General features: G+C 42.5%; 2 protein-coding genes across 3 annotated transcripts; one reads left to right on the forward strand and one right to left on the reverse strand.

Moving 5' to 3' along the window:
- Positions 1-120: 120 nt before the first annotated feature.
- Positions 121-9,185, reverse strand: cops3 (COP9 signalosome subunit 3). 2 transcript variants are annotated; one of them, XM_076033851.1, is made up of 12 exons: positions 9,043-9,185; positions 7,734-7,863; positions 6,918-7,030; positions 6,290-6,339; positions 5,465-5,557; positions 4,990-5,169; positions 4,745-4,885; positions 3,218-3,391; positions 2,707-2,793; positions 2,454-2,567; positions 2,259-2,339; positions 121-1,053 (listed from the first exon to the last, which is right to left on the reverse strand). In XM_076033851.1, the coding sequence occupies exons 2-12, from the start codon at positions 7,856-7,858 to the stop codon at positions 1,000-1,002; spliced, it is 1,212 nt and encodes a 403-aa protein (XP_075889966.1). In that variant the 5' UTR covers positions 7,859-7,863; positions 9,043-9,185; the 3' UTR covers positions 121-999. The 2 variants fall into 2 exon arrangements, with proteins under 2 accessions (XP_075889966.1, XP_075889965.1); XM_076033850.1 differs by lacking the exon at positions 9,043-9,185 and adding an exon at positions 8,651-8,835.
- A 416-nt stretch (positions 9,186-9,601) lies between these two features.
- nt5m (5',3'-nucleotidase, mitochondrial) lies at positions 9,602-15,728 on the forward strand. The gene is made up of 5 exons (XM_076033865.1): positions 9,602-10,524; positions 11,311-11,411; positions 12,489-12,549; positions 12,913-13,027; positions 14,184-15,728. The coding sequence occupies exons 1-5, from the start codon at positions 10,261-10,263 to the stop codon at positions 14,321-14,323; spliced, it is 681 nt and encodes a 226-aa protein (XP_075889980.1). The 5' UTR covers positions 9,602-10,260; the 3' UTR covers positions 14,324-15,728.
- The last annotated feature ends 5,053 nt before the right edge of the window (positions 15,729-20,781 follow it).

Consider the following 20,781-nt stretch of genomic DNA (forward strand, 5'->3'; position numbering starts at 1 on the left):
AAAGTGGCTGAATGTGACAGACAGGCAGGAGCGGAAAGAACTTCACGTAGTGCGAGCAGCCCACGCAGATAAGATGATTTTTTTTTGTTCTTCTCATAAATGCATCAAACCCAGGGTATATATTCTTAAACAATTTATTATTAACAGACCCACAATCGCAAAGCTTAAGCTCCCAAAATGACATGACAATTTGGTCTCATCTGTTTGATGTTCACCTCTTGTAATGACAAGTTGTCAAAAACGGTTATCTACACAGTGCTCTGGCGACCTCTAGTGGATCTGGCCTAGCAAAAAAAAAAAAAAGAAAGAAAAGAAAAAAAAGAAAAGAAATGAAAGTGAGAGAAAACGAAACAAAAAGAAAAGAAAAAAAAAAAAAGAACACAAAACAACAAACAGTGCACCAGATTGTTGAACGACTCTTCCCGTTGTGGCGAGTTTAGTCAAGGGCATGTCCAGATAAAGAATCATCGATGGTGATATCTACATTCTAACAAAACAAAAACAAAAAGGAGTGCGAGGGTAATGATTGTTGCAGTCTTTACAAGTGTGGATGTATCAGATTTACTCCTCGTCAGCCATAGATGGTTCTCATTTGTAATGCCCTCTTTTTTCCCGCCGTCATGCAGCAGAACCAAAACAAACTGTGAGATTATTCACACATAAGTTTGGAACGACTAAGTCCAGTTTTTATTTTTGTGTTTTTTTTTGTTAATGTAGCAGTGGTGCTCCAACCTGAACATTGATAAATAAAACACTGACAAAATTTCAATTTTTTTTTTTTCCTTTTCTGTAAGGACCATTTGTTATCCTTAAGACAAAGTGAATAAAGAATAACCAAATTCATCATCATTCCACACAATTAGATTTTTCCTTGAACAATGTCCGTATGCAACAGAATGTTTGTTTTCCTTAAAAAAAACAAAAAAAAAACAAAAGTCCAACTCATCCGGGGTAGAACGGGTTGGGTGGCTGCAGCGTCGTCTTTCTATCCAAGGCCCCTCAGGAATAACTTGTCGTTTTGCTTCCAACATCGTCCTCCTGCGATCCCATACTCTAAAAACAAGAGAGTGAAATCATTATGAAGAAAGGAATGCTGATTTCCAACAGCATTTTTCTTACTCATCAATGGCCTTTTCAGCGAAAAACACAAAACATGGCTTGATGAGACTAAAATGTACTATTGAGTTGAGGACAGACATGGGTCAAAGAACTCATTGAATTGGGGATTGGATAAATGAATTGTCCACTATTTAAGATTCTGGTGTGAATGAATCACTGGATTTGGGCCACGGCGTACAAATGATGCGACTGACTTGTATTTTCACCACAAGTGTATCTCTTGGCACGTCTTTTGATTGCTTGTGTACTGTTGGCTTTGTAAAGCCATTGTGGTATTGTGATATCTGGTCATGGAACTTACTGTGATATGCTGATGGTGTATTTTCCATGATACTATTTACTCACGTTGCACCGTTATGATGACTTTGTAAATGGGCGAATGATGATGCTGGCTGCAGGCTTAGTTGTTTTGACTGGACTATTTATGACTCATGAAATCTATTATCAATGGAATGGGTTTTGTCATATAAAAATCAATGAAATCAATACATGTAGCCAGTGCGCCCACAAACACATTAACAATGGTCTCAAATGCACTGCTTAATGCAGTTTCCCACTAATGAATTTTTACCTCAGCCTCAGCTTTACATTAGCTGCTGTTGTGTTGTAATAGCCATACATTTTTGTCAAGAGGTAAATAATGCGTCTCCAAACTCCCTCAAAACTGAGCATTGCTATCCACAGACACCTCTCTCTTCCAGGCTAAAGACAACAGGTAGCCAGGTGTTAGTTGCTGGTTCTACTTTCCACACCTTCCAAAAACATGGACGGTGCTTTTTTTTTGCAGGAGGCTGTAAACAGAGGGCTAAATATGCTGTTTTCTGGAGACCAATAAAGTCAACCATTGACAGTTCAATACTGCACTAATGAACTCAAGACAAAAAAAGACATGTATTGCACTTGGTATGACAATAAAACAGCTATGTTGTACTGGCTAATGCTATACTTCAGCTGTTAAAATGCTGCTGGTGAACTAAATGCTCATGGTTTGGTTCTTTACTCTGCCACATTGTTTAAAGTGTTTCTTGCATGCACGTGATTTGTCACTATAATTCAAAACAAACAACAATCCATCAGACCAAATAACACACACAAAAAAAAATCCCATTTACACATTTGGCACGGACATGCTGCCTCACCTTCTGCACAAATTGTGGGTTTACAGTGATTTCTTGATCCATGGACTTTAGTTTTTCATCCAGCTCTATACATTTCAACATCTGCAAAGGGAAAGAAAACGCCATGTGTAAAGTGATTTCCAACTTCCAAGTTCATATGTGCTTTATTAGCGGCTTATAAATGCTCATTAAAACTGAGAAGCCACTTTTGCTCACCTCTTGATCGATTTTGTGGAGCATTGCAGGATTGTTGTATTTTTCAGGGTTGTCATGGAAGCAGACCATACCATCCTTTTGGTTAATGCTAGCGTAGATCTCACCATCCTCAATCTGTGCACAATCCCGCCACCCCAAAAAGACTTGTGTCATAAAGGAGTTCTAACATTGTGTGAATGCAATGAAGAATTACTTCTTTTAGTACGCCGTCATCAAAATCAGCAGTTTGTGGTCATCTCCAGGACCAACTCACCATGTGCAAGACGTATTTCTCTGCTTCCTGCGGGCCTGACAGCTGCACTCGACTCGCCATGTCTTGCAAAGACAGTGTCAGGAAAGTCTGCCGGGTGTGAATGGAACAGAAAAGGACCAAAAGATCTTGAAATAAAGTTCATTCCATGTGTGGCAATTATGCAAAAGGACCTTTCATTGTGAGACATACGCCCAGTGATTTACAGTAAGTAGCCTTGTGTTGTACTCAATTGAAAAAGGTTCTTTTTCTGAATCGTTCAGCTGCGGCATTCAGAATAAAAATATGGAACTAGTAACATAACATTTGCAGTGATTTACAGTTTTACCTGGGTTTCCAAGTGTCATAATATTACTTTTGGAACTCTAAACATATTCTTGTGCATATTAACACAAATGAGGCAATGCAATAAAAAATGGAGAAAGTGGAGATGGAGATTTCACAAAAGATGCTTTGCTAAAAGTTAGTCTACCTAAGTGTCTTCCTGCAGTTTTCCACACACATATAGACCTACCTTTGTTAACCTCTGGATGTTCTTCTTGTACAGGGAGGAGAGGCACTGTTTGACCAACCCTGTGTTGTTGTCTCGTGTGAATGTCTCGCTGTGTTTGTTGACCACGCTGCGCAGCTCAGCGGGGTTGTTGGTGGTGTAAACCTGAGCTAACTCATGGTATGCGTTGCTCAAGGGCTACGGAACAGAAGAGAGGGGGCGAGTAATAAAAATAGAAATCTTAACTGCTTTGCGCTGCGCTCACAATGCAAACAATTCAATAAGTTACTTATGATTCTCCTTGGGGGGGAAAAGAGTGGACAGATACTTTTAGACAAAGTAAAAGACACACAAAATGGCAAAATGTTTGCAGCATGATGAAAAACTTGGTTTAGAAATTGCATATTATGAAAAAAAATCGTTTTTTTTTTTTTTTTTTTTTTTTTTTTTTTTTTTAGCTTTTTAACATGTATTTTTGCATTAATTGTGTGGCATATATAAAGAAAACGACAACTTCAGCATTTCTAGATGGGCTCGCTTTGTCCGTGTTACTGCACTCAACTGAGCCTTTGGGTTCATAGTTTCATTGCAACACCTCTAAAGACACAGACTAACTATTCGGTCCAGGGTTGCAAACATCAGCACCAGGCTTTACATACAGTAGGCTCCCTGTGTCAGAGGAAAGAAGAATGGGGTGGATGAATTATACCTTTGATGCCATCAAGGTGACAGAACCTCAAAAACAGCCTCTTCAGGCCAAGTGGGAAAATAACTTTATGTTTGTGAGGCCTGTACAGGTCAAACTGATTAAACAAACCTTGTTAATTGTTTGGATGGCTGGAAAGGGCAACTTTCAGCCGCTTCATTCTGCTCTCCAACAGACAAAACCTGATATGCACTGATGCTGTGTGAAGCAGTAACAGTAACAATAGATGCAGGCACATTACTATTAGAAAGACAACTGTTTTTGTGGCTTGGATACAAATTTCCAAGTAACAAGGTGTTTAAATGTACCCAGCGAGTCAATGTTTTGTTTCAGTGTATCTTGTATTCAGGACAAAGGTCATCCCAGACACTGCAGTGCTGCATCAGTTACAACGCTGCTCTCAGTCTCATAAGTTTCATTCTGCATGTTGATCTTAGTCAACTAAAAAATGAAAAATGTTACATTTTAAAATATGTTTCTGGTTCTCTACCAGTTATAATACAGAGGATGCCAACTAACTTCTACTGGCACAGTTAAATGCTAATGCAAGGATGTCAATGCTGTCATCTCAATGTCAATCACAGCAGATGTTAATAGTATTGCGATACTTGATGTTGCTATTTTTAATGAATACTGTTCAGTCTGGGGTTTATGTTTAAGTAGCAACATTTCAGAAAAGAAAAAACTCTGGTTATCACCTAAAGTCCTGAGGGCCGCGAACATCTGCCACACACACACACACACACACACACACACACACACACACACACACACACACACACACACACACACACACACACACACACACACACACACACACACACACACACACACCCTGTGCTTACCTTGATGAATCTTCCTACTATCTGTGAGGTGTATTTGGGCAGCGGCTGCACTTTGCCGTGGAGAATGAGTGACACCAGGATGTATTTCTTGTAGGCTTCCAACATGATGTGGCTCACTGCCATGGCTGGAGTGGTTATTGCCTAGTGATGAGAGGGAACGAGAGCCACAAGGTGAATTCACGGTTGCAACCGAGTCCGTCTGGATTAAAACTTTGCCCGTGAGGTCGCGGCTCTCTTTCAATTACCTGCTCGTAAAAATACAGTGCTCTTTCAAAGTTTTTGAGGCCCGTGTAGATCATACCACCATAGTAGTAATAACATAAAAAGTGCTTTGCGTCGTAAGCTCCGTTCTCCTTACAGATGTCCATCATATCCAGCTCCAGGAAGGGCAGCACGGGCTTGAAGCACTTTGCTAGCAAGCACAGCTGCAGCGAGACAAAAGCGCAGGGAGGATGAGCACGTTGTTGTTGTTGTTGTTCTGTTACATGTTCGTCAAACTAAAGAGGAGCTGTGTCGAGACTAAGCCCGCGTGTGAATTATTGAATGCAACCCATTAGAAAGGCATATTGAACAAGGATGAATTTCAAAGGAGAAAAACAAAAACATCCAGGCGACAACGGGACTTCTGGGTCGGGACAACAAAACATTAAATTAAATGCATTGGACAAGCAAAATCCTCCGTTGCCGTGGCAACGATGCAGCAGACTTCAGGTGACTCACCTGACACAGGTCTGCATGAACTGAGGTAAGTTGGTTTGTGTTCATCTGCATTTTGTCTATTGCCTGTTTAAGGATGACGACACCTCTCAAAGGCTGGAAGAGGAGGAAGAGGGAGAGGAAACGTTAAAGACGCGCAGCCCTTCTGAGGCGCGCAAACGCAGCGCAAGCCAGGACGGCCTGGCCTGCGTCTTGCTCTGAAATGTTTTAAAATATTTAGATGAAGAGGAGGGAAAAAAGGAAACATGTTACAGTTGGATAGTGAAAGTGACTGAAGTGAAAATGAGTGGGATGACTCACGCACGCACGCAGGTCGAATAAAGTGAACAAATTCATTGCCGTTGCAAAGAGAGCTTTTTAAACGGTTTTAGCAACTCACTCAGGCACAAGTGCTGTGCGCACACTGCTTTTCAACATTCACATCATAGTTATAATGACGGCTGTCAGTGGTGATGGACTCCTCATTTTCAGAATGCTGCAAATGGATCTGATGTGTTTGTCTCACGGTGTTTCATTCTGACTAAGAGTGCTGCGAGTTGCTGCAAAGGCTGTGACTGGCGGATCCACAGGCTGCTGATGTTTTGCAGTGGAACATGAAAGGCACCAGCCAATGCCTACATTCACAGTAGATTTCTATTCAAGATCATTTGCAGATATTTAAAATCGTTTGAATTCACTTGACACACAATGCTCTTGAAAAAGAAAAAAAAGGAAAAAAAGAAAAATTCGGTGCACATATAAAAGCAATGCATCGGGCGCACGTTGACCTGCTCTCTAAATATAATGTGTGACGGCTGACTCTTGACTTAAACAAAACAGCAATCTTACCTGTTTCCGTTCTACAAGGGCGTTTGTCAACTGGTGGCATAGACCAGCAACTGCATGAGGACAGAGAGGAATAAAGAAGAGTGGGAGGGAAAGCAGTGGTTTCAGTTCTTTATGGAAAAGCAAGCAGATGTGTGGTGTAATGGTGCCTCTAGCATCCAATGGAAAGGGAAGAAATGCATCAAAGGAAATGATGGCAAACACAGCGGTGTGCTGTGCTGTTCTAGACCCTGGCGTTCATTGACAAATGAACAAACATTCTGCCCGGACACCTTTGCAGATCAGCGCTGCCTCCTGTGGCACCGGTGCAGTATTTTAATTGACGCGGTCGTTTTAGCGAGGGTTTGTTGTGCCGTAGCAGTTGTAAATGAAGATAAGGCAGCGATCAATGTCACTTCCCGTGTTAATGTGGCGAGTGTTTAGCGTCCTTTACACACACCACATTATCACAGCATGACTGTGCCGTTTATTTCAAACAAATGCATTTCACCGAGGGCGCTTTCTAATTTCGAAAATCGGCGATTAAAAAATAATAAAGACAATGTGAGGTGTGGGAATCATGCAGACAAACGGAAGAATTATGAACAGACTGTTCACATAGAGAAAGTGAGACCGCGTGAGTTGGACTTACAAGTGTCTGTTGCATATCTAATGTGTTCCCCATTGCAGGTACTAATGAAGAGCTGGACTTGGGAGAAGAGTGTCTCAAAGTCGGGGGCGTTTGGCATGGAGAACTTCACAAATCTACCAGGGAGGAAGAGTCGAGTTCAGACAATCAGGAGACTTTTATGCAACATAAAAAACATTTAAAAAAAACAACAACATTTGACATGTTGGATTTAAATGAGAACGTACAGCTTCATATATTAAAAAGAATTCAACTTGCAACCTTTGATTTTGATATAAAAAAAAATATTTCTGTCTTTTTTACAAATACATTTGGCTTTTTAAGGGTTTCATTTTTCATGCAGGGAAGGCATTGGTTATTTATATAGAAAGAGGAATAATTTTCCATCAATTGTGTTACACAAAATTACTGGATGTGAGCGCAACAGGTAATTCTGAAACTGCCTAACGCTGCTGAACACTACACACTGAATCTAGTAATCTAGTAGGACAGTGTTCAGGGAAACAGAACTCGTTCCGTTTAACATGAATACAAAATGCTGAAAACTCGTAGAATTTCACAAGTTTGCTAACTACAAACTAAGTCGCAATCAAAGCGGTGTGCATCATAGTGTCTCCATTCAGTCACAATTATTTCCCATCCTTGTGTCCACAGCAACGAGTAATTTAAGCCCTATAATAAGGAATCTTATTGCGACATTTCCAGACAAATCAGGCGAGGTGAAAGGCAAAAGAATCAAAACTGGAAGAAAAGCGACTGGAGATCAAGGGAAAGTTCTGAGCAGACTTTAGAGGGATTTGGGCGGTGTTTACTACTTACAGCACAGCCAGGACGCCCAGGGAGTGCTCCTGGATGTCCAAGGCCCCCAGTACTGTGTCCAGGTGGGACAGGTTTTTGGCCAACAGCTCTCCACTCTTGTTGATCAACTCACACAGCTGAGTCATCTGGCCTGGGGGGAGGGGGGTCAGGGTGTAAATAAGCAGAGGACACAGTAAATTGATTTATCCACGCAGCCTTCATGGCATCGCGGCAGCATAAATACTTAATAAACACCTTACAAAATGCATACAACACATTTTCGAAGTGATAAAATCTAGTTGTTTTGAAACTGAGTTAGATTTTATGAGATTCCCAACAATGTGTAACCAGAGATGGACTTAATCGTTTATCCTTAAGTAATCATGTACATAAATTACAATAAAATTCTGCACAGACCAAAGGTCGCTCATTTTATATGCGGGGACTAAAGTAACTCGCAAATGTATTTACGGCTACCGTGCTGTTTCAGAGAATGTTCCGAAATCGGCCGGTCAAGTGTCCTGTCAAGGCCTTGCAACAGAGGCAATGCCACCGGGATTGACAGGTGCCTTTAACCCAATTACATTTGCCATTTCAGACCACTGACCAATGGCGTTCGACCAGGGCGGGACTACCGGTAGGCAATCCCCCGAAAATATTTTCTAGATCAAAAACAAAAAGTGTGATTTAGACATGCTTTGTGGTTAGCTACATGGCCCGCGATTATCACAGAGATTCCAGAGCGCCAACGCAACGTTTGCCGGCACTTTACAGAACTCCCGCAGTCCCAGAAAGCAATCATTTGATGTGTGTTTACATGATAAAGCAAAAAAGAGGGCTCTGGCCAGTTGAACTGTCTAGCTATCGGCAAGGCATTGGGTAGCATAAGCTAGCTAACTGGCTAAGACTTGCCACTCTAATGACTTCGGCAACTGTACCTTGAGCGGAGAGCTGCCGCACATTGTTCACGAACTGCTCCAAGGCTGAAGCCATTATTTCCTGGGTCCAAAGTGGAGGTAATTTTCACTGTTTTTCATTCAAACGCCAGAAACAACTCCGTCCGGACTGAGACAGGGGGCCACACAGCCGCCACTGACACAAAACTATCGCGAGAAAATGTAACCAGAACAGACTGCAACGCGTTTTCGGGTGGACCGACGAATTCTTAAAGTGACAGTAGCAATATTTGCTACACTTTTTTTGGTGCGTTGTTTCCACGTGAAGGTTATACAATCGTACTTATTCTTAACATACGACTATGATGTATTATGCTTGCACTATGATTGATAACACGTAAGTTATGTGTTTTTCATCGACACGCCAAACTCACTTCGGAAAACTTCGAATTACAGGAACTGACGTCCTGTTGACCGGGTTTCCTACAAAGATACGTTATGATGCAGACGCTCCTGTCTGGTTGTGTTTTCAATGTCTAAGATCACAAATACAAACATATAATCTACTAAATTGTAATTAGTTCAGACCACACAAATGCGCACCTTACAGTACGTATAGTTGGGTACTGAAAAGATAAGTCCATAATCCATTTAACCATGTCCCAATTTTGGTGCGCTTCAATAGCACCATGAGCTGTAAACGTGTCCCTTTGATTATTTTAAAGATTTCATTCAATGCGTATCATTGTGGAATTTTTATGCATTTGTGTGACACAATGTCTCATACTGCATGCTATTCTATTCTTAAAATCCTACTTCAAAGCATTTCCTAACTTTGATGTGTAAGTTATTTGAGTTATATTTGACGAGTTGTTTCACTGTTGTGCTGGCAGTGTATGTGTACTGTTAGATATTCACTTGTGGTGTAATCAAAAAAACAACAACAAATAACTATCATAATGTAACTGTTTATCTTAGTAAAAATGTGGAAATTGTTTGAGTAAAAAAAAAAAACATTTTTACATAAAAAAAAAATACAAACCATGAAGATATAACCTAAATTTGTCAGTGCACTTCTCAACGAGGGATCCCTTTACTGCACAAACTCATCAACAATTGCAAATGAGACAAACACAAACAACCAAAACAGCACCTGAGGAGTGAGCATCTGTTCCCCATAGACTATCTTCGCTGCGAGCTGATTTGCAGAAGAATTTGTTCGCGTTGCCCTTTACAACTGCAGAGCCTGAATACGATGGCATGTTCTGCATCCTCCAGCTGCCTCCTATGCACATGTTGAGTGTCCCTGTGCCTGTCTATGGGTTAATGCACAGTGTCCAAGCCGTGCAAACAGTTCCATGTGCACTGTGACTGGTGTGGCGTCCCATTTGACCTGGCCGCCGCTGTGCTAACGCTAAAGATAGCTCCCGCAGCTGGCCAACTGAGAGACGCAAAGAATGTGTAACATTAAGCTGACAGTGTAATTCCAAGGGAAGAAAAGTGACAACGTAGCTGACGCCGACCACCGTACACATCGCCGATCTCGAAGTTTGCGACTTGTTCGGAGAAGTTCTCGACTCCCCGATGCGAACTCGGTGTTCGGTCGTTTGTCTTTAAGAGAAAGTGTCGTTTTTCGACAGCGAGAGCCAACGATGCTTCTTTCGAATGCAGCACGCCTACTGCGAGGAGGGACAGCTTTGCTTGATCCGCTTCACAGGATTTCGGCGAATATGTCTTCTGCTTCCGGTAAGAGGCTTCGGGTCCTGGTTGACGTGGACGGGGTGCTGGCGGACTTCGAGGGGGGCTTCCTGAAGAAGTACCGGGCCAGGTACCCTAACGACCCCTACATCTCCCTGGAGGACAGGAAAGGGTTCTGGGTGTCTGCACAGTATGGCCAACTGAGGAGTGACCTGTGTGTAAGTGAACGCATCTTCATCACTATAACTGATACCTGGAGAGTCAAGGCATCCCCTCATTATGCTGACACCCCCCCCCCAAAAAAAAGGTTCCGTGTGAACTAAATCATACCCCCCCCCCCCCCCCAAAAAAAAAAAAGCAGGAAAAACACCTGCAGTTGAGATCTGATGGTTACTTAAAGATGAACAACTTCTGTTAAATTAGTTATTTGCTTTGAGGACACTAAAAAAGGGTTCTTTAGACGTTCCGGTGAGGGACTTCCCTCATGTAGATAAATACACATGGTCAGCTCACTCAAACAAACAGCACAGAGAAGAAGATCTGACTAATGTTCCCTAGCTGGAACAACTTTTGGTATTGAAATTCCAACTGTTATTTATTTATTTATTTTTTCACTTCTAAAGATACGACTTGTCCAGTAAGCCATGTTTGAACGTCTAGTTGAGTACCACACAAAGGTCCAAGGGTTGTTCTTTTCCTAACCCCTATTGTAAATCTTATTCAAATATTCCAGATAAGCTGCAGCTTTCCAGATTAGTTAAGTAAGTAACAGATTTAGAGATCCGATATAGTATGCAAAATCCACTTCTACAAGATCTGAAAATGGGTCAACATTGTTTTTCCCTATGTCTCATATAGCATGCATGTAACTGTGTCGTGTCGATCAGTCGTGCGTGAATGCCTTCTAATTTCACACGAGGACCAGTTGCACTGACAAACGTGCGCCTCATCAGTGTACACTGATATCGAGTCATCTCTGATCTGTTGTTGCTTTTGAATTGCAGGAGAAAGCCATGACTATCTGGGAGTCAAAGAACTTCTTCATAGATTTGGAGCCACTGCCAGGTGGAGTGGAGGCAGTCAAGGAGATGGCAACGATGGATAAGTAGGTCTTGACTTCACAGATTCGTTTGTAATTTTTGTATTGGTAAAAGTTAACATGCTGCCCATATACAATGCATTAATTAAAGTGTATCCTCGCAGTACAATGAAAGTAAGAACATACATCGAGCAATAACAGTCTTGCTCCTTGTTAGCTGCCATCTATCACCACCATTTCTTAAGGAAGCTCACCTGACAGTGCCCTAAATACAAAACGCGCTATCAGGCGAGCTTCCTTAAATACTGGGCTTCCTTGAAAATTTTCCACACTGGACCTTTAAAAGTCTAACAACAGCAATATTATCACAGTTGCAGTCATCATCTGAGAAATACCACTTTGGAATAACTGAAGATTAATATTCAGCATTTCTGAGAATTTCACAGTCAATTCAGAAAGAACATATATGGAATAACAGTCTATGAGTCGATGTTTGTCATTTGTATAATAACATGACGTTATTATACTTATCACTGACAAGAGAACATACGCTTGAATGCTCAAAGCATCTTATCTGCGGAGTTCTTGTGTCTTGACTGGCTGTTTTTGCAGAGGCAGCTTCACCTGTGCCCAGATCTAAATGTGAGACAAACGGATCATAAAAACATTAGATATTAATAGATACAGTTGAAACCTCTCAACGTCAGTCTGAATATCTATCACACAATAAGTAGTTTAGGCAAGTGTTTGTCCATAGACTCTGTACTTTAGGCAAAAGAATGTTGTAACTGTCTAAGTAGGTCTCAGTCAACCTGAAAGGTGCACTGATGGCCAATTCCTTTTTCCCTCTAAAAACTAAATCTCTAAATCTAAAAACTCATATGAAATACAAAACAGCGGAACGATGTGGTAAACTACCCATCCCTGGCATGGAACGGAGTCATATATACATTTTTGCCTTAAAGGAACTGACTGCATTTCTTTAGGGGCGTAAGGGCGGTTATTCTGGGAAGTCAGTCATGTGATCTGTTGTAGTTTCACTTTCGTTTTGAATCTGTCCTTGAAGCCAGTTTACCACCCAACCCCCCCATACAGGAATGTTTTGTCTTTGTTCCATACTGAACCTGTTTCCTCTCTCCTCAGTACAGATGTCTTTATTTGCACCAGCCCGATAAAACAGTACAAACACTGTCCGTACGAGAAGGTAAACTGCTCCTCTTCGACTACTTCCACCTTTGTTCAGTTATTACAAGCTTTCTTGAACGAAAGAATGAACAAATTACTTTATTTTGGTTACAACAAAGCAGAAATAAAAAGGAGAGGCTTAGCATAGAAAATCACGATATGTGACCAAAAAAGGAGTCGGCTGAAGCCCAAGCCAAGGCTTATTTCTGCGTATCCTAAACCATCCAAAATCTTAAATAATCACGGATAACCCAGAACATTTATCATAAGGAAAAATCTACGATGAACTCATCTCTGTTTGTGTGTGTGTGTGTGTGTGTGTGTGTGTGTGTGTGTGTGTGTGTGTGTGTGTGTGTGTGTGTGTGTGTGTGTGTGTGTCCAGTATGCATGGGTAGAGAAACACTTTGGTCATGACTTTCTGGAGAAGGTCATCCTGACCCGGGACAAGACCTTAATCGCTGGAGATTTCCTCATCGATGACAAGCCTGACATTCAAGGTAAAGGACCTGGAGGCGCCTGCTGCCATAAAGCCTTCGTCATTAGGAAACCTTGTGCCCTGATTTTATATCTGAAAGGAAGTCAAAGGAAGTGGCTGACGCTCTGATTGAGAGAGCCAATGGGCCAGTAGTGTTATAGTGCGTCTCTCAATCGTTTATGTCCCCTTCCAAATATACCAGTGGTATAATAACAAAGCATTAGTTTTGGCAGAAAGCCAAACCGAATGCAACATATGCTTCTTTTTTCGTGGACCAACATTAACAAACAACAATGTGTCTTCAGCCTGTCAGTGAGCTCCCCATGGTAAAGAAAGGTCATGTACATTGCCTACGGCGCACTGATCTAGAAATCAGGCCGTTGTGATGTCACAAAGGGCGGTGACATCTGTTTCGGGTTAGTAACAAGACAGATGTTGGTTCCACTTTGTATCTGTCCCCTTCCAAGATACATGACAGGTGTAACACAACATCAGTTTTGGCAGAGAGTTTTGATAGCGAGGCCGTTTTGTGTGGATCTATAGAGTCTTTTGGGTCAGAGATCAGGCTACAATGTAGCTCAAGCCGTAAAGTAAAGGTGTGAAAATGGGTTGAATGTGGGCTCTTCAAAGACCAATAATTCCATCTTAAGTGCTCTTTAAGAGGAGCAACCCTCCCTTCTTTGCTGTGTTCACTTTTTAAGTGGGAGAAAACGACTTTGACTTTGTCAGATGACATGAATCAAGTCTGCCATTTACGGTTCGGGGGGGGGGGGGACTGAAAGCAAGCCAAAGTTCGCCAACACCTCACTGACGCATACCTGCTGAGCTACAGGTCGCCGCTGACACAAATGTACTTACATAACACGCGTGAGGTGCGGCGAGGGGAGGCCATTAGCGGCATTTGAATAAAGGGCAGCCCGGCGACTAATCAAAGGAGAACGGGAGGGAAAAGTGCTGCGTTCGAAACAGAATTGCGTAACTCTTGTTTGTGTAACGCCATGTGGGTGTAATTACATCTTCGGCACGCTCTCTCCCTCATTTGCATCCCTCCAACAGCTGCCGCGGCGAGCGCCGCATTATTAGTCCGCGGCGTCTTAAGCGGCGCCTCCGTCGTCCCATACTGTGACATGTGCGTGGTCGTCACTTGCGTAACGCCTATTGTGCCTTCGCCCAATCAGGCGTGGAGCCCAATCCTGCATGGGAGCACATCCTGTTCACCGCCTGCCACAACAAGCACGTCGCCACCAGGCCGCCCCAGAGGCGGCTGCAGTCCTGGTCGGACGACTGGAGGGCCATCCTGGACAGCAAGAGGCAGTGACGGTGGGGGGGGGTGCGGGCTGGGTGCGGGCTGGGCGGACGCCTGACCGCCGCAAGGAGCCTCGACATGAGCGCCCGACACCCGGAGGCGTCCAGGCGTGGGGGGAGTCGCCCACGGCATCGCCGGGTCAACAAGTTTGAATTTCACACCTAAATGCAATACAGCACAGCGAGAGGGGAAGGCGGGCGTTCATTCAGCAATCTCTCGGTGACCTCCGTCGGGAGAGGACGGTCACCTTTTTTTTGGCCACAGGGTGGCGCGCCGAGACCGAAGCGAACCACTTTCCACAACCCAGTTTCACCAACGCAGCCAAGGAGAGGGGAGAGTCTTTGTTATTCTGTCTTCCACTGAGAGCGAGTGTGTTTAGATAATTTTTTGTTTTGTTTTGTTTTAAGCGACGGTTGAACTGCGTTGCACCCGAGTCAGTCGGCGGAACACGCCGTTTCTCAACACGCGCCACGCTCGTGTAAACAGTCGGCAGCTTTCAGCAGTCACCGCGGGCACATGTGGATTATGAGCCAGCGTGTCTTTGAAAAAAACAAAAGAGAACACACGCACGGGTACAACCTTTACTTTTTGATGAGCCACTGTGGCCACACATGGGTGCTCTTTTTACCGTTAACTCCTCGGTTTACATTAAGAGGCGCAGTGAACAACTAAGAAGAAGACAATGCACCTTCGACACAGACATGAGACATACAGATGCATGTACTCAAAGGTTGAACGTTCAAAGTAACGAACGGAATCGGGGGGGGCACAATCAGATGTTTAGACAAAAAAAAAAACTATATAAATATGATTTTGTTAAAATAAGAAAACAAAATATGAGCAATACTAACAAGATAATATATTGTTTTACATTTGATTAAAATTAACAACTTTAGCATGACTAGATAAACAAAAAATTAATTATTTTTTTAAACATCAAAATGTTGCACGCTTTATCTTTTTTTCTTTTAACCGCAGAAGTATATGTTTTGTTACACATTGCATATGCATGCATTTTATTCTATCACTTTAAAAAAAAAAATGTGCATATCTTAGCAACAAAATTCATGTATTTTAATATTTTTTAAAGGTTAACAAAAAGAAAACACAGAAAAGCGTTTTATTCTAAAATTATCACATGAATCATAAATAGTAGTTATATTCAACTTGCCTTTACACTGTTTTTTGTTTGTTTGTTTGTCTGGGTTCAGGCAGGTTGCCTGGGGCTGCCAACATGCTTTCAGTTTACAAGAAGCATGTTTACGAATTATGCTCCACAGCAGATGTACATGGTGCTAAGTGTTGTGCTGTCGTGCCTATATGCCGAAGATGAAACATGGATCATTTCAAGTACTGTGTTTTATTTTTACCTCAGTTGAAACACGTCAAAGAGATGAATAAAATAATGCAGACAAAATTTTCATTGGTGTTCTTACTAAAATTGTCATAGCCTTGTCCAACTATGTTTACTCATTTTTTTTTTTTAACCAAAAGTTGCACAAATTGCACGCTGGACAATTGCACTGGAGAAGAAAAACTTCCTCTTCCTCTCCACTGAACATTACAGAGACAGAAACCGGCCCTGGATCAACCACACAGGAGTATTAAAATGCATGCGATTAAGGATTAATTCCCATTCCCTATGACACCTCAGGGTTGTTAGCTGAAAGTAAAAGCATGTGCCAAAACCATCAGACTTCTTAGAAATACACTTGAGAGCCAATTTAGCGCTAACGGAAAATCCTTAGTGAGAATAAATGAGACACCTCAATCGAACCACTTCCTCTTCCACCCACCACACTGGACGAATAAACTGAAGCACTTAGTGTCACATAATCCATTGGGTGTATGTGTCGGGGGTCAAACAAAAGACACAAAATAATTCAATTTGCCTGATGTGTTACATGGACAAATGGTGAATACGACTGAACGAAATAAAAAACAAAAATGTATTCATTTAAAATAAGTTTTCACCACTCTGAGGGTTTTTTAGGCAACTATTGTTCATGCTGCAATTCTCTTCACTTCAACCACATACAGTTTTCAATGAAAGGATTCTGACATTTCTCCCACGCAGCAGTGCCAAAGATACCGTCGGTTTTCATCGCTCACAGCTGTTTTTGTTTGTTTTTTTTACTTTGAGTAAAAGAGGGTGCCAACATTACTCATAATTCACAGGGCACAAGTTCAATTCATTCTAGCAGTTGTTCTTGAAGATCACTTCAAGTGGAGATAAGGATCTTCAATCTTGATCCAAAGCCAACATCTCCACATCCTTTTCCCGACCTCCATGTCCATTGAGCCAATTTAGTGACATAAATACACTTGGTAAGATTTACTCATCTTTTTTTTTTCTTTGGCATAAAAAAATACAAAATGTGACCTGCTTACGTACAAGTGCCATTTAACCGACAACTAGTGGGTCACCTTGGTCTCATAAGTGAAGCCTCAGCAGAGGGCGGAAGCGTCTGTCCGTTCCGTGTGATCACCCAACCAACAACCTTCCTGCTGCGGTAAGAAAACATGTGTGTCAGTAGCATGTCAAGCCTCTCTGTTCCTTGTGTTTTTTTTTGTTTTTTTAAAATAAATGTCTAATGACTGCTGAGAACGGTGCAATCTGTTTGGATTTTTTGCTCTATACACATGTTTTTTAGAGTTAACAAAAATCTCTCTTTTCTTTTGCCTCAACAGTCACCTGGCGTTCGGCCAAACTGGTTAAAACCATTTCTCAATTTATTCGGACTGTGTTTGTCATAATAAAGCCATCTCTTAACTTGTGAAGAAGGCTCCACTGGGATGCTGCGAGTGTCAGTCAAGTGACTCCGGCGAGGAAAAACTTGATAAGGCAGGAAGGTCAATGGGATCCAGGCTGGAACTCAGCAAAACCTTCACTCTTGGCCAGTCACGCACTGCTGATGAGATTAAGGTGCTGCAAGTCCTGAACTGTTCCTCATCATCATCAGCCTCTATAAGTTGACGATGATGGTGATTATGATGATGACTGAGGACAAGTTCACATTGACGGTGACGTCAAGAACAAACGTCCCATCAGGAAGGGCATAAAGTTAATGCACGATGAGGGTCGAAACATCAGTTTTATTATAAAGCACACAAAGGACACTATGTACCAAACCTGGTGGTCTGAAGCCGCTAACAGGAGCTGCATTGAATGTTGAGGGTGGATTGTTGTTGCTTCAAATTTTAGGAAGTTCCACGTGGTAACATTGTGACTAATTCTTTGTCTAAGTTTCCAAGAATTTCTTATGGTAGTTTTTTCATAAGCCTTGAGGCAAACAAAAACCAAGCAGATTCTTGACCAAAAGGCCCTGACAAGTCATCCAGCAGCTTCCAAATCAGCGAGCTCGTGACATGCCGCTTCTCCGTCTGAGAGTTTCCTGGAAACAGCAAGAAAACAGCATTAGCCGCTGTGCCAAACCTTCAAACATGTTTGTCCCCAGTTCTCCTTAGTTAAATTATGAGATTATCCCAACGATGCAGGGGCTGCAATATCCCCTGAACAAATCACAGCCGCACGGAGCATCGCGGCAGCAGGTAATTGTGTCTGTGCATAATTCCCTCCATCTGTATTTAAATAACCAAGACGTGCCGCGAATCATCACTCCCACAGTGACTCATTTCCAACACAGAATGATAACAAGCGATGATCAGTGGCCGCTCTCGAGCGTTTCTGGTAGACACAAACTCAACAGCCATATTTCTTGTGTATCTGCTGGCAAAACAGCAGCAAGATTCATACTGGTGCTGCCCGACGTCTCCTTGACCCTCATTTTTGAGAAGTGAAGAGAAGTGTTACTGCTTCACTGCAACCAAATCCATGGCAGCGATCATTTCACCGGGATCAAAGTATATTTCACCAAGTCGTAATAAGTAAATCAATCAATAGATAAACACAAAGTGGATTAAATTTGTCAGAAAGAGAAAACACAAACAATTTGAACATTCATAATGTTGTTTTTACAAGGTGCTTTGAATAAATGCTTGTATTAATTGTTTTTTTGTTTTTTTTGTAACACAATTTTAAATTCACTTTGCAAATTGTTGACTATTAATGCGTGCCTCTTGTCAGTCAATATGATTCTGAGCGATGAGAAATATTCATCTGTTCATCTTTTTTTTGCCAGCTGCGACTTTCTGGAAGGTTATGCGGAAACGCTCAATCTGGAAATACGGCCTTTGTGATGTCACAGAGGGCACCGATACCTCTTCAAGGTTAGTGAGAAGACCTCCAGGCAGCAGGCCCTCTGAAAACCCTTCACACAAAGAGTCAGAGCAAAGATAAATAATCAAGTTAAAGCTGAGCATTTTAACAGGAGCCTGTAAATACAGGGTTAAATGTGCTTGTTTCTCGTGCTCTCAGGTTGTTTTTTTTTTGTTTTTCTTTGAATATTGAATTATGAAAGGCTGCTCCGCTGCAGTGAAAAGAAAAGAAAAAACCCTAAATCAGATTTGTCTGTGGGCACAAAATACCTTTTACATTATGTGTGGAGTCAGTCAACCTATTGTTTTTGCAGCACAAAGCAGGATTGTTCCCTCAGAAAACATCTGGAGGTCACACAAGACTGAACAACAATCCCGAAGCTAATGTTCCTTCAGGCAGTTTTCACCGCAGGGCTCTCAAGTGTCACGCATTGAGAGTGACAGTCACTTTTTGGATCTTTTGTCACGCACGCACTCCTGCCACACATTGTATTTCTCACGCTGAAAAAAAACACAAAAAACATATATATATATATATATATATATATATATATATGTACATATATATATATATATGCCGCTCTCGCTACGGAACCGGCAGGAATCCAGCACGACTCCCATCAGAGCGCCTGTGTCAGTACCGTCAGTCAAAAAAAGGAAGTTGTTTCTGATTGGCTATGGTGTAGCCAATCAGAAACAGAAGCACTACTGTGTCTGGGTAAATCTTAACGCAACAACCAATGAAAAAAGCACTTCTGCTACAACCGGCGGCATTCCCTGGAAGTTTTATTTTCTTTGGAAATTCCGACTGGCTCATGAGCTACGAGCATCACAGAGACCACCGGAGTATGCGAACAGAGCAAGTCAGAAATACTCACACACATCAGCGAACCATCTCAGGTTGTTTGAGCGGGTGTCACTCTGGTCTGCATTCAAAACTTGAGAGCCCTGTCACCATCATATTAACCACACAACTTACACGCAGCATCTCGACTCAAATCTAATAAGTAACATAAAAATGTATTCAATATGCAACGGCAATCATTGCGTGTGGCCGCAGCCTCTCCTCAAAGATCTGCAAACGGCCGCGCAGTCAGAGCAACGGCCTCGTGCTGCTGACCATGTGCCACGTGCGCGATACTTTGTCCTCATTGGGCAAATGCGTCAGAGCCCCGAGGAAATCCCTGGGCAGCAATTAAAGTGTGCCATAGCAAGAATTGTTTCTCTTACAATTTGAATACGCGGCGCAATAACATTGAGGCATACTCAAGGAGTTCCGCCTGCACACTGCACAGGCTGTGATGTTTGCACAGCGCAGAGATACAAATAACAAGATGCCCTCGATACGCAGGGGCCCCGCGTCAGCGCTAATGGTCGGAACCGGCCTGCTGTTTGGATTACGCTCACGGCTATGAGCGCACGTTGCCGGCGTTCGGAGTCGGCGTGTTTCGCCAGAGCTTTGCCGGGTTCCGTCGTGCCGTGCGTGAACTAATGATTTGTGGAAAACGCAGGGCAGCCGGTGGCGTGGAGCGGAGCGGAACGGAACGGAAGCACCACTGGAAAGAAAAATATTGTGGCCTGCGGAAAACAGCACAGGTGGCGCTCTTCCTGTCTGCTGACCTGTTGTTGTTCCATTCCCTCTCGCTCGTGTTTGACACTCCTGGCTGGCTGACTGTTTGGATCGCTCTCCTTCCTTCGTTCCGCACAGCCGCCTAAGTCGAAAAACTGGAATAGGTTTCAGTGTTGGCCTCAAAACAACACCTCGTGCAATCAGCATAACGCAGGATTCACTTCACCAGCCTGTTCCGAGAATCACACATGTCACTCGTCTGTCAGTGAAAGCCACAGTTCACACGACACACTCTTCTGATAGCAGCCCAGGCCATAAGTTCATAAACCGAGGATGATAAACAGCTTGTCTTCAGCTTCATCGGAATACGGTCACGTTCCTAGTCAGCAGTAACTGCGTCACACGTGGAGTATGCTGGTCATACTCGGGCTATTTTATTTATTATTAATTCTGTTTATTCTTTATTTAATAAGCTGAGTGCCAACGAGATCACAAAATCTTTTTTTTAAGCGAGCCACGGCCAACAAGGCAGCAGCACCGACTTCCCAACATGTAAACAGCTTCATCGCAATGACCATTTCCGCTGAGGTGAAGTCTTTTTGGGCTTTGGCCACCGTTTTTGACAACACAAAAGCAAGTTATGGTAGTCGTGGATTGGATGCTGCCTCTCTAAAGCAGTACT

This window comes from Nelusetta ayraudi, unplaced genomic scaffold, assembly GCF_046127955.1.
Source record: "Nelusetta ayraudi isolate G7.1 ecotype Tasmania unplaced genomic scaffold, CSIRO-AGI_Nayr_v1 ptg000042l, whole genome shotgun sequence".
Taxonomy (NCBI): Eukaryota; Metazoa; Chordata; class Actinopteri; order Tetraodontiformes; family Monacanthidae; genus Nelusetta; species Nelusetta ayraudi.

Excerpts from the sequence above, each read along its gene's own strand:
- cops3 (XM_076033850.1), bottom strand. The coding sequence starts at position 8,705 with ATGGCTTCAGCCTTGGAGCAGTTCGTGAACAATGTGCGGCAGCTCTCC. Across the intron at positions 4,886-4,989 it reads CACTGTATTTTTACGAGCAG|GCAATAACCACTCCAGCCAT; the intron begins GTAATTGAAAGA and ends TCTCATCACTAG. Across the intron at positions 3,392-4,744 it reads TAGTAGGAAGATTCATCAAG|CCCTTGAGCAACGCATACCA; the intron begins GTAAGCACAGGG and ends TCTGTTCCGTAG.
- nt5m (XM_076033865.1), top strand. The coding sequence starts at position 10,261 with ATGCTTCTTTCGAATGCAGCACGCCTACTGCGAGGAGGGACAGCTTTG. Across the intron at positions 10,525-11,310 it reads AACTGAGGAGTGACCTGTGT|GAGAAAGCCATGACTATCTG; the intron begins GTAAGTGAACGC and ends TTTGAATTGCAG. Across the intron at positions 13,028-14,183 it reads TGACAAGCCTGACATTCAAG|GCGTGGAGCCCAATCCTGCA; the intron begins GTAAAGGACCTG and ends TCGCCCAATCAG.